Source organism: Protopterus annectens, chromosome 6.part0, assembly GCF_019279795.1.
Source record: "Protopterus annectens isolate FY-2018-M chromosome 6.part0, PAN1.0, whole genome shotgun sequence".
In the NCBI taxonomy this organism is placed as follows: Eukaryota; Metazoa; Chordata; order Ceratodontiformes; family Protopteridae; genus Protopterus; species Protopterus annectens.
Window position 1 is genome coordinate 1,468,484,137 of NC_056737.1, and position 13,929 is coordinate 1,468,498,065.

Genomic DNA, 13,929 nt, shown 5'->3' on the forward strand with positions numbered 1-13,929 from the left:
ATAAATACTTAAATATACTTAGTCCAAGGTCGCACTACACAGGCAAACAAACGAAAACATTCCCCTCGCACACACACATCACAGTAAAAAAACACACTGACACACACTAAAGCCCCTAACCAAAACCCTTAAACATAAATACATAAATACTTATCTGAATCTCCAGCTATCCTTTCACACAGTGCAACACAAGAAGCGCTAATTCAGCACCTCCAAACTTTGGGATTTTGAAATTCGCACTTCTAAGTTTCAGAGTTTTAAGCTTTCGGCTGTATAATCTCGGCATTCTGAAATTCGATATTTCAGAATTTTGGGATTATAAAGTGTTCCCATAAATAAATATATATATATATATATATATATATATAGATATAGATATAGATATATATATATATATAGATATAGATATAGATATAGATATAGATATATATATATATATATATATATATATATATCTATAGGTTTGCTATCATAATTTGGAAACACATTTGGTTGAGTAGTGTAACATCGAAAGTATACTTTCAAAGATGCGGAAAATCGAAATCTATCATACCGAAGCTTGAATGTCGATGTCTGGACAGCACATTTTCAAAACAGTGAATACTGAACACTTGACTTTAACATTGTTTAAGACTGGGAATGAAAAATATTTTCATTTCAATGACATGAGTGGGCCGAGTGTGCTTCCAACTTATGGTAGTAAACCATTTATATGTATGCATGTATGCATGTGTGTATATATATATATATATATATATATATATATATATATATATATGTATATATATATATTTATATACACACACACACACACACACACACACACACACACACACACACACACACACACACACACACACACACACACACACACACACACACACACACACATACACACACACACACACACACACACATTATCCTTGGCACAACTAATCTAAAACACGTTTCATAGAAAATTTCCAGTGCAGTAAATATACCTCCAAATTTTTTTTCACCACACATCACCCTGTTACTCAAATATACTATCTCCACATTTGCATAACAATGATGAAAACTTATGTTTGAGCGAGTATTATTGAGGGGTTTTGGTGTAAAGATTGTAAAAGGAAATTGTTCTCTTTTCCTAATCTTTTGTACATTCTGTGTTAGAGATTTTCAGTGATATGATTGTCTGAACTGTTTTTGTTCATTTTTATGTACAGCATTTAAATAGTATGATCATTCATACTGTAATCAATATATATTTATATGTGTCGCTGACAGAGGATCGCAAGTTCAGAACAACAAATGCTGAAACACCGAACCCACATCACGGAAAACCTGGAAACATGAACATTATGGGCTATCTAGTATGATTCCTGTACAGTGGGGATTAAGGTTTTGCCCTTTCCCCACTGCAATGCAACCTCAGAGTTTGCATTTATAATAAGCAGGGGTGTAGTGGGCAGGGGGTAATGGGATTAAGCCCAAAACAAGGAACAGACATGAAAGTTTACATGAGAAGAGCTGATCATGCCAGGAAAGGTTTTCGGGGAAGCCAAAAGAATACTGAAGTGAAACTCATGAAAGGTCAGTTGAACTGAATATAGAAGAACTTTGATGAGAGAGAAGAGGAATGGAAGTGGTCAGAAAACTTTGTAAGGGAGAAAGAGTAAAGACCCAAATATTAGAAAGAGAAAGTATAGTGATTGAAAAAGGACTTGTAAATAAGGCAGGTGTATCATGATTATATAGGAGAAGCTAAGAAGGTGCTTGACATAGAAGTTGCAGGAAAGAAAACAGGGTAACATTATAGAAAGAGTGTGGGGGAATATGTTTTACGTGTGATAAGGAGGGCACCAAGAAAACAATGTGAAGTTTTATCTATGAAATGTAAAAGGCTAAAGTACCATGGAAAGCTGAGGGAAAAAGAGTTAGAGGGACCTCAATGCAGTGGCAGACTGAAAAGTCAGAAGTGTGTGGAAGAGCTCTAATGGTAAAAAACAGAGCAGAACTTTGAATTGGAAGAGGTGGAGAAGAAGGCGGGTGAACAAGGTTGATGCTGTGATGTATAAACTAAAGGAAAAGGAATACGAGTAGAGGCTTATAAGTTGGATAAAAGAGACAGAAGGTTTTGCACTGAAGGACATTGAATGAATACAATCTATGCAATCAAAAATGGCAAGTAAGGCTAGGTATAACAAAGTCAATACAGGAGGAGTAGATAGCTCTCAGTGCTAAAGAGGGTAGCAATTTATAATTAGAAGTTTAATACAGAAAACTTTTGGCAAGGTTAGTGGAGACTACATGAGGAAAAGGGATGGAAAAATTAAGGAGGAGGTAGGATATGATAAAATAATGGACTGAGGTGATGATAAGGTATGATAAAATAAATGCTGCACCCATAATTTGGAAGCAGTATATAAGATAGCTGCACAGATGGCTCAGAATACCACTCCATTTACCAATATATTGCAATCTGGGGAAAGGTAATATTGGAGAAATAGAGAGAAGGTGGCAGGAAATCTGCATTTATTCTAGGAGTGCTAGGTAATCAAACACACATGCAATTGTGGTATAGAGGGAAGGGAAAGGATGTTCCAAAACGTTGGAAGTTTATACACATGAGCTTAGGTAGAGACAGCAAGAGAATGCAGAATTACTTTTTTTTGCATGGGGGATGGCTAAGGGGGCATATAACATAAGGATGGAAAGGGACAAATAAGTGGTATGGGTGAGATGCTGAACGTAAATAACCTTGCAGACTTATAAGTATGTACTTGCAGCTCAGGAGGATAGAAACATTGTTGATATAATGCAAAAGGATTTGGGAAAGTCCTGAATATGTAGACCGAGTGATACATTTATGTTAGGCTCAAGGGATTAGAGTGAGTTTTACATTTTCTGCTTAATGTTGTCTTAGAATAAGGCTTGTTAGTCTCTCCCTAAAGATGATTGTGCCTGTGAGAGATGGGTAAATGTAAAGTTAAGATAGTAAAGAAAAAAACAAGCAAGGAGTTTTTAAATTGTACATGAAAATAACTGTGTCACATTCTGTGGTATGATATTGTTAGGTACAGATATGTATAAAATATGATTACTTACAGTCCCTCATTCTTCTGTAAACACAAGACAAGCAGATGGGGGTATTGTTTAGATGCTTTAATAGATAGAAACACATCAAGACAAACAGCAGCATCATGAAGTATGAACAAACTACTTAACAGACAGATGCCATATACATACATGCTTATATCAATGGCTAACTACAAAATGGCAGTCTAGCGTGCACCTGCTCAGTATTTTTACACTTGTGCAAGCACTTGATAGGTTCTTAAAGGTATATGCACACATACTGATCTACATCCTCCCTCTTAAAAAGATTAACCTTTGTAAAAACAATACCATAACTAGACGTGCATTGCTATACACATTAGAAACAAAACACAATATCAATGTCAAAGTTGCTTCATATCTGCTACAGGGTTTAGAAATACGATCATATCTCGTAACATAAGAATCTGGACCAATTAGCACCAGGGACAGTCTGCAGTGCACAACTTGTATCAGGAACTTTTGGATTTATCACAGGAATGGGAATGTCCTCTGGAACATCCTGAGGAATTGGAACACTGGACAACTCACTCTGAGATAAAGAGTCTTTCTCACAGGCTATGTTCTATGGTATAGGCTTGGACACCAGTCTCAAATGTTTCTGATTCTGTCTAAAAACTGTTCCTTGTGATTCCACAATGTATGATCTCGGCTCTGAACCAATATTCTTCACGATATCAATCCGATCATAACCTTTGGACCTTTGTATGCTTACCACTCTTCCTTCTTGTAATGGATTAAGCAGTTTTCTAGTTTTATCGTAGTAGGACTTCTGGGTTAGGCGCTTCTTCAACAAATTAGCTTTCACTGATCTGTTGTTCTTGACACATGGAAACATCAGTTGGTAATGTGGTTCTCATTTGTCTTGACAGAAGTCTCTGAGCAGGTGAACCAAGATGTTTATCATGAGGAACATTTCTGAGATTCAAGAGAATCAGGAAAACATCACTATTATCTCACTTTGACTTCTCTAGTAACTGTTTTGCACTTTGAACTGCACTTTCTGCCAAACTATTTGACTGCAGGTACTCAGGACTACTTGTGAAATGAGTAAAGTCCTATTCTTCAGCAAATCTTTTGAACTGTTGGCTTGTAAACTGCATGCCATTGTCAGAAAGAATTTTGTGTACAGCAAACTGATACTTCATCTTAGTAATGACAGTATTGGATGTTAGCTTGGGAAGTAGGTCAATCTTGAACCAGTTGGAATAAGAGATTACTAACACCAAATAATGTTGACCATTTCACTTGAAAATATCAGTGGGTACTGTCAACCAAGGTAGCTCTGGAATCTGTTTAAGCTGAATTGGTTCCTTCTGTTGATGTGGCTTAGTACTATTACACAAGATGAAAGTGCTTTCTCAATGTCTTGTGACATAGAAGTCCGAAATACTAGTTCTCTCTCTCTTCTTTTGGTAGATTTGGTTCCTGAGTGACCATGATGCAAGATAGTAATTTACTCTTGTTGCATGAACTTTGGAACAATGACTTTTGGACCTTTCATAATGATACATTTGTCAGACAAAATCTCATCTCACAATATAGTAATGCACTCTTGTTGCAGGGACTTTTGGACCTTTCAGAATGATATCTTTGTCAGACAAAATCTCATCTCTGTAAGGAAATTAAGGCTGCACTTCTTGAGGTAAACTAAATTGCTTTGATGGCCAATCTTGATTGATAAAGTGGATGAGTCATTGTAAAACTAGATCTGTGGCTGTGTGATCTCTCAACTCATCAAAATTGTGGAATAAAAAATTCTCACTTCCATGACTTCAAAATCAAGGTTTTTATTCTCATGCTGTTCTGTGGTATTTCTAGATGATCTGGATAATATATCAGCAAGATAAAGAAGTCTGCCTTTCTTGTAGACAAGATTGAAATTATACTTTTGCAATTTCAGCATCATACATTGCACTCTGGCTGGAGCTGAATGCATAAGCATTCTCAAGATAGTGACTAGAGGTTGGTGGTCTGTTATGATCTGGATAGGTCCACCATAAACAGAATCATGGAACTTCTAACCTGCAAACACAATTACCAAAAACTCTTTCTCAATCTGGGCATACTGCATCTCAGTTTGGGTAAGAGTCCTCAATGCATTGGCAACATGTTGTTCCTCTTGTAGAATGACTGTTCCAAGAGCAAATTTCAAAGCATCACAGGAAAGTGTAACTGGCTTGCTAACATCATAACACCTGAGAGTTGGTGATCTAGCAATTCTCCATTTCAGGACTTCCAATGCTCTTTGGTGTTGCTCTAACCAAGACCAGGATACATCGTTACATATCAGCTCTCTGAGTGGTGCTGCTAGTTGACTCAAGTCTAGAAAGAACTTGCCTAGATAGTTGACCATGCCAAGAAAGCTACTTTGCAGGGATTGAACATTATTTGGTATTGGCATCTCGAGAATGGCTGTTTGCTTTTAAGGTTCTGGTCATAAGCCTGTACTGGAAAATAAATGACCAACATAATTGACTTCTTGTAGCCTGAACTTGCATTTGTGTGGATTGAGCTTAAGATTCACGTAATATGCCCTTTCCAGAACTTTTCTGAGTTATCTGTCATGTTCTACTTCATCATGACCTCCTACTAGTATGCCATCTACTATAATAGTACAACGATACCCAGAAAAAGAATGTGTTACATTGCTCGCTGAAAGACTTCACTTGCAGATTTTATCCAAAATGGCATTATCAAAAATCTGTACCCACCAAATCGAGTACTGAAACTAGTGAGCAATGATGATTTTTTTGGCAAGCCGAATTTGCCAAAATGAACTCTTTGTATCCAGGACAGAAAAAATAGTGGCGATTGGCATTAAGGCTGCAACTTCTTTGACTGTGCCAATTGGGTGATGTTTTTTTTTTAATGCTATGTTCAAATCATGTGGTCAATACATATTCTGATGTCATATCATCTTTTCTTATGAGCTACCACCATGGAAGATACCCATTCAGGTGGCATTGCAACTGGACAAATCACACCTTGCCAAATCAAGCCTTTCTCCGTGACATACTCTAGCAAATGTTTCTGCTGACATAACATTGCACTTGAAACTTGTATCATCTTTGAGCTCTATGGGTTTGCCATTTATCCGACCAGTACAAAATACTTCATTTTTTGCCCTTAAATCTACTGCATTAACTGTTTCATGAAGCACTGAAATACAATCCACATAAAGAGTAGCCTGCGACCCTACATTATGGCTTTTTAATGGATCAACTTGTTTCTTAAAATGTTCCCTTTTAATGAAAGAATGTGAGCCTTTTCATTTACAATATCTTCTGAAATGATTCCATTTATTACTTCTGTGGCATTGCTGACCAAAAGCTAAACATTTTTCCTTTTTAGATTCATGGCTTCTACCACAGTTATGACAGTCGGCATTGAAACTAGGTTGGACCCCATCTTTGAGCTTGTTGACTTATTCTTATGCTTTACTGAGACTGTGCAAACTCTGAAATTTGCTAGAAAGCTCTGGAGTTTACCAGTGAGTGCTGCACTGGTTACAGTTGCTGCTATGTGCTTTGGCCCATTTTTTTTTGTAACAACGTGCTGCATACTCTCAATATGAGCTTTATCACTGTGCCGTCTAGAGCTGTTCTCATTTATAAGCATATCTGTGTGCTTTTCTGTGAGCTTGTATATCTCTGACAAATCTCTATGGCCTTATTCAAAGTTAAATCACAAAGCAAAATCTTTCAAACAGCATCATCTTTAATACCACACACAAGTCTGTCCTTTATCAACCCATTCCTTAAATCACCAAATCTGCACATTTTAGCCTTATTTCTCAGGTCAGTTATATATGCTGCAAAAGTTTCACCAGGATTTTGATCTCTTGCGTAAAATAATTGCCTTTCCATTGTAACATCTGAGGGTTGCACATGTCTCTAAATTTACCTTTTAAACACTCAGAGTCCTCCTTGACTGAGTCTGTACAACAATATGATGGTTCCCCCCTCTCCAGTATAGATAGCAGGTGCATACACAAATGAACACTCCCTTTCTATGGCTTATGACCCAGCTAAATTAAATAGAATAAATGCCTTTGTACAGTCATCTTTATCAGACAATGCAACCTGTATGAAAATGTCTTACTCTTGCTCAAACACTCTCCAGTTGTCAGCAATATTACTGTCAAAAACATGTGCACTGAGTTTTCAAAATCCATCTGCCGTGCCCACAATGTTTACACAAATACACTGAAAATATGGCCCTTGTAATTATGTACAAACAAACTGTTCTGTAAGCTTGTAATAACATCCAAATGTACAATAACGTTTCTGAAATACTGTACTTAGCTCAATATGCCCTGTAATGGCTGTACTTTGTGAAACAGCTTTACTGTAACTCTACACAAACATGCAAACATTTTATACACTTTTGATAACTTGGATATCTTTGCTTAATACAAAAAAAATACATGCTTTGTGAAAATGCAGTACTTTCCCCTTATTTTATTCATTTTATGCAATTCAGAATTTATTTCAAACATTTTCCATTGTAATTTGAATATTTTTATCAATATCCTACATTTCGACTTATGCAAATATTATTTAGAACACTCTGTATGCCCAGTTTCATATTATGTGAAAAAAATTAGTGCTTAGCAAGTTTTAATACCTAAAATTCATTTCTGACCTGTTTGGCAAAGCTTGCACATTTTAGGAATGATTCACTTTTTTATATTCCACCAGCTTCTAGCAAGCACCTTAAGTCATTTTATCCAAGCCACCTTTGACTTCATGCCCCTTGGATATGCCATTTCTGATTCCATGTCCTTTAGATATCCCACTTCTGGCACCATGTCACTAGTTCTTCTCTACCACATAAGAGAAGCATGTGGGAATTTCATTTAGATGCTTTAGTAGATAGAAATACATCAGGACAGTATTTATATATTTGTGCAAGCCCTAGGATTGCTTCTTAAAGGTATATACACACACATTGTATACTTACCAAGGGATAATCATGAAAAGGTAAAATGTTTCAATGATATATGTGATAATGGAAGTGTATGTTGCAAAATGTTGCAATTAAAAGAATACAAAAAAGATTAGAAGATGAGTAACATTCATGAAGAAATAGAAAGAAGGGATTTGGGAAGAAATGAAGTGGAGTGACAAAGAAATGCACAGAGTTTGCAGAAAACTGCAAGGATGGGAGTTTCCCTTACTACCTGGTTATGCAATGGCACTTAATCTAAAAGAATCGCTAAAGTGTCAGGAGATGAGAAGAGGATATGAAAGGTAAAGTATATGAAAGGGAAAGTAAAGAACGGTCTAAACAGTACAGGAGTCTCAAACAGCATAGGAGAAAGGAAGCCCAATACTGCATTTGAGACAGTTTGCTGAATAGAGAAAATGTAGAAGGGGTGAAACTAGATAACACCGTCTTATAAATTAATGGGTGCTTGGAGGGAAGATGGCAAGGTGAAACAAGGTTTAGCAAATAAGAGGTGTTGGGCAAAGAGGTATAGAGTCAATGTAATGGATGACAGCAGAAAAACATTCACTAGGTTTGTGAAGTGATTTACCGAGTCTGTGTTGTGCCTGAATGATTAGTTCAACTGTGAGATCTACTTCTAAAGAAAGAGGAGAAAAACATAAAATGGAGCAAGTAGACAGAGAGGACTAATGTCACGGATTGAAGGAAAGGGGTGCATAAGGGGAAAATGGGCCTCATTATAAAGAAACCAAGAAAATCATGTCATACAAGGAGGGACTTACAGAATAAATGAGCTCTGGAAAATATAGAAAGCTGGATCTTAAGTGGTCAGAGGAAACGAGGGGCCGAGGTACTTTCAATGTCATTGCCCCTTCTTTCTATTTCTTCATGAATGTTACTCATCTTCTAATCTTTTTCATATTCTAATAGTAATTTACATGGTATGAAGTTATAAAGGAAAATAGCAAAGGTAACTCAGATTCATTAATATTCATTGAATGACTTTGTAATAATAGTTTTATGAGGGTTTGGTTTTATGACTGAGTTGTAAGCAGTCTTAGGGAGGACAAGCAACTTTCCTGTAGTTTCACCAAATACCATGCATTCTATTCTATTTATTTTATTTACCTGTTTAATTTCCATTTGTTATGCAGGTTGGTAAATTAGATGGAAGACCCTTTTTAAGCATGGTCTGGACCAAGAAGCCAAGAATACAACAACAATGCACATAGGCAATTAAAACAAAAAATAAATGTATATGATAAAACAAAATCAATCTACATTAAAACCGAATTTCACAAATAACATTGTGAACAGATTATAAAACAAAACAGTCTTAGGAGTTGTAAATCTGTATATTAGTAGGTGTATATATTTAATAAAATGAAGACTAAAACCACAGTAACAATTTGCTGTGCATAAATAAAATCCTAAATATACACAAGAGAAAGAGTTATTTTATGACTGCAAAGTCAAACACAGAGCTTTTTTCCCAGTGAATAAGATTGATTTAGATTATATATGGAATGCATATACCTAGCCTGTCAGGTCCATAAATAACCACACCTGCATAGTTTTCTTTTTCTGAATAAGTAAGCAGATGAGCTACTTCTCTTTGCTATAATGCATATCAATGATTTCTCACTAAGGTTGGACATCTGGCATTCAAGGAAGAAGCAATGCATGCATCTGGGTATCTTCCAAAATTGAAATATTTCTAAGTTTTATGCAGTTGTTCTCCTCACAATATGCCAAGAAAATACATCTTAAGATATATGGAGCCTTGAGAAAAATCAAAGAAGACATGCTTACAGCAATTACAGAGGAACTATAAGAATGTAACCAGGAATTAAACTAGAGGTGCACTTAAATGGGGTAAAAGTCAACTAGTTGCAACTGGTTTGAAACATATGCCACAAACACTATTGCAAAATATTCACAAGGAATCACCTAGAAGCATTGTTTTCCACGTTAGCATTTCTAGTTTGTAAATAACTACTATAGTAAAATACATGTTGGATAAGAGTTAAATAAATACATTTTTCAGCAGAGGTTAATAGTCTAAAGGAAACATTCTATACTTGATTTCTTTTAGGACTACAGAAGAATAAAAAAGTCAGAACAAAAAGAAACAAACCAGCACTGCATGAATGATAAACTTGAAATGAACACAATCTGTTTTACCTTGACAGGACTTGCGATCTCTCTTGAGATTGTATCCGACAGTACACAGACATGTTCTAGAAACTTCAGATGTTGGCAAACACAGCTGGGTGCAGTCGCCATTGTTCACTGTACAACGATTTGTTCCTCAAGAAAGAAAATTAAATTTATTATTACACCATCTGTATATTGAAAAAAGTGACTCATTTGCCACTGTATCTTTATGTATTTATTGAGTGAAGTATGCAGACAGTTTGCAGATGAGAACATGGTTCACAGTTTTCTATCCGAATATGACTGAATTGTTTACATTTTTCTGGAAGTCTTACCCTCAAGACATTTGTAAAGTTGTTGCCACTGACTTCATGTTTAAACCTTTCACCTTTATGTTTGGAGACACAACATTTTGAAAGCTAATATTTTTTTCCTGATTTTTAGGTTTACTGAAGATAGACCATTCTTACTAAATACCTAACTGAAGGAGCAGTATAATTTCAGAATTAATCATTTCAAGATATAAAACTTTGCATACAACACCTACAGCATTACAAAGGTAGTAATGACAAGTATTTCAAACCTTTACGACACATTTTCTTATTTTGTTTCAGCATTAGTTTTCTTATTCAAAAGAAACAAACTGTATTTCAGTATATGTATTAAAACTAGAAAATCATATCAGATCACATCATTCCAAAGTTCTGTAATTAAATTTACACTTCTATGCTTGAATATATGACTCACCAGTTTGAATATTTAGACACTTTTGGTTTTCATCAAGCCCATTGTTTTCCCATCCTACAGTTAGGTGGATTTATTTATTTTATAATTTGTCTTTGTTGAACAAAAGTCCAACTCAGAGTAGCCTGTTTTCAGTGGGGACCCAGGGAGAAAAGCTCTAGCAGATACACTTAATATAGCCCGTGCTATTTAATAGGAGGTTAAAAGCAGTTAGATAATTATGGTATAAATATATATTTAAATAATTTAGTATATTTATCATGTAGGTATGACCGTAATTAATACTATAGATGTATATATTTTTTATATATGCATTTATTATAAATTTTATTATTTTTGATTTTTAGTTTACAATTTTTTTAAATGATGTATTAAATTGTATTGGTTGTAATTAGGTATGCACTGTTTTAGACACATTTTGATTGTATAGCATGAATATCCTTGAGCAACAGCTTAATTAATTGGGATGGAGGAAATTATGTCATTAATTAAGCATGAATATTAGTATATATAAGCTCATCTTCTTTCTTACTTTTGTATGGTCTGATGAAGCCTATATGGTGAAAGCACTTACCGTTCTTTAATAAAGGAGTTTGTAATACTTATATACTGCATTTAGCAGCATTCATTGGAGAATTTACTGGACTGCTTGATGACCTTGGAACATTTATAGTACGGTTGTGGTTTGTTCCCGTGGATGTACTTTGTTTTGGTTACTTACACTTAATATAGTAATTACAAAATATTTTTTTTTTACAAAGATACCTTTCAAACATAGATCTAGATAAAAAAAAATCAGGTAATTGCTCTGTATTAACATTGTAAAAAGATAAAAAAAGTATTTCTTGTGCGGTGATATTGTATATGATATTTTATTCCAAGTATGAAACATTTAATATGCCATTAGTTCATCTGGAATGTATGTAATAAGCAGATATTAGATATGACTTACACGACATGGTTAAGGAGGATTACAGTATAGATTAAGTTGAAATCCGGGTACTGAGCGCCTTTCTTTCTTGATTAGCAGAGGATGTTTTTTTCTTCTGTCTCAAATCCCTTCACCAATGGCTTTATATAGTGACATGAAATGTATGCTCTGCTGGACTTTATATGGAACATACATATATGATTCCATGTTCAGATGCATATTGCCTGCTGTTAAAAGTGTGATTTTGGATATTCTTGTATCCTCAGGACTTTTGACCTCACTTGCAGCATGAGTACATTTTGTTTAGGAGCCCCTCTGCCTACCCCAGACTGCTCATGAAAGCTTCATGTTCAATATGTGAAGTAAAGTAAAATTAGGAATCAAGCAATCCAGACCAATGACAGAAAAAAAAACCCACTGGAAATAGATTTTCTTTGTGAATCTAATCTCATGTTAGAGCTGTATTATACTTGAAGGTAGCTGGCCAGTTGTTGCCCTAAGAACAATTTATAATGAAAAAAGCGAACATTTGAAATAATTATACAGAGATGCATGCTGGGAAAAGCACTGCCTACTCTGCATGCAGAACATTTATAATATGTGTAGTTAGTGTATGGTCTGGTGTGCACATACAAAGGTAATCAACAAAGTGTGGATCGGATTTTATACATCTATAGACTGACACATACAAAGGTAATTAACAAAGTGTGGATGGGATTTTATACATCTATAGACTGTCCAAGCAACAGAGATGCTGTAACCTGTGTAAACTTCACAATTCAGCTCATTTTAATAGATGTGTTATCAATAATAACAACCATATATGTGGTAACAACCACAGTAACTCCTTTAGTCAGCAGCTCCCTTAGTCAGTTCACTGACTACATTAATAGTTCCACTACATTTCTGAAATTTATAAACATCTTTTCTGCAACAAACATACATTTTTCAGATGTGACTTTAAGTAAAGATTTTAATTGTGGAATTTTAAAATCCAGTATATACAGGAAGCCCCTGTCTCTAACAAATATTTACACTTTAGCAGCTGACATCTATTTAAACAAAAAAAAAGCTCAGTTAAATGGCAAGTGGTATGCTTATCCAGGCTCATATTGGATGACATGGATTTTGGGAAGGAAATTTGTCTACTAAGGCACATGCTTAGTGAAAGGGGGGGGGGGGGTTCCCAAAGCAGTTGATGGATTCTATCCACAGGGAAGTTCAGCAAATGATAAATTCTAGATTTTACCCCCTGTTAGGTAATAGATTCACTATTGCCATTAAGGAAGATAGGGTTGAAAATTGATGGCATGGATAGAACTGGTGTCTGGAAGGTGCTCTTTGAGTTCAGCATAGTGGTCAAGTATGGCTAAGAAAGAAAGGCCATCAAAAACACTATTAAAAACAACTGGAAAGTGCTAGAGATTGATGCTGATTTATTTAAGAAGGTGGGACGCCATTCTATACTTACTTTTAAAAGATGTAGTAGCTTAAAAGAAAAAAATTAAAAGACCAGGTTTGAATATCCCAAACGATAGAGTTAATACTAGGAAAGGTACATACAAGTGCAGAATGTGTAGACAATGTGAGTGGATTTTTGAGGGGGATAATATAGTTTTACCAAGCATTAATCACACATTCAGATTTAGACAGAGGTTCAACTGAAGAAGTACAGAAGTTGTATATTTAGAATTTGGTGACTCCTCTTTTTCATTCGATTTTGGCAAAACAGAATGCTCACTACACAAAAGGATTTATGAGCACTAGAATGGCATAAAAATAAAAAAAAGAGACAAATCCCTTGCATAGCCATAGCACAATATGCAAAGAAAACAAGAGATATTATTTTTTTTTATTTTAGAACAGGTAGTGAAAAATCCTAAAGGTTGTCCTTGGGAACAAACATTAGAGTGCAGAGAATTGTTATGACAGGTTCACTTGAATGCAAGCTAAAAAACGGGTTTAAATGATGTCACCTCTGTAACCTGTTTATTAAAATTAGGGGTAGCTAAACTATGACCCATTGTTGAGTGGTTACCCCATAGGGA

The 13,929-nt window shown here is 35.2% G+C and overlaps 1 protein-coding gene across 1 annotated transcript in view; it reads right to left on the reverse strand.

The window, feature by feature from the left end:
• Window positions 1–13,929, reverse strand: part of LRP1B (LDL receptor related protein 1B) — a gene marked incomplete at its 5' end in the record, with an annotated part of 5,941,474 nt that overhangs the window by 3,478,898 nt on the left and 2,448,647 nt on the right. Inside the window, one exon of the mRNA XM_044073672.1 lies at window positions 10,234–10,359. Coding sequence (XP_043929607.1) covers window positions 10,234–10,359 — 126 coding nt within the window. The remainder of the gene's footprint in view (window positions 1–10,233; window positions 10,360–13,929) is intronic.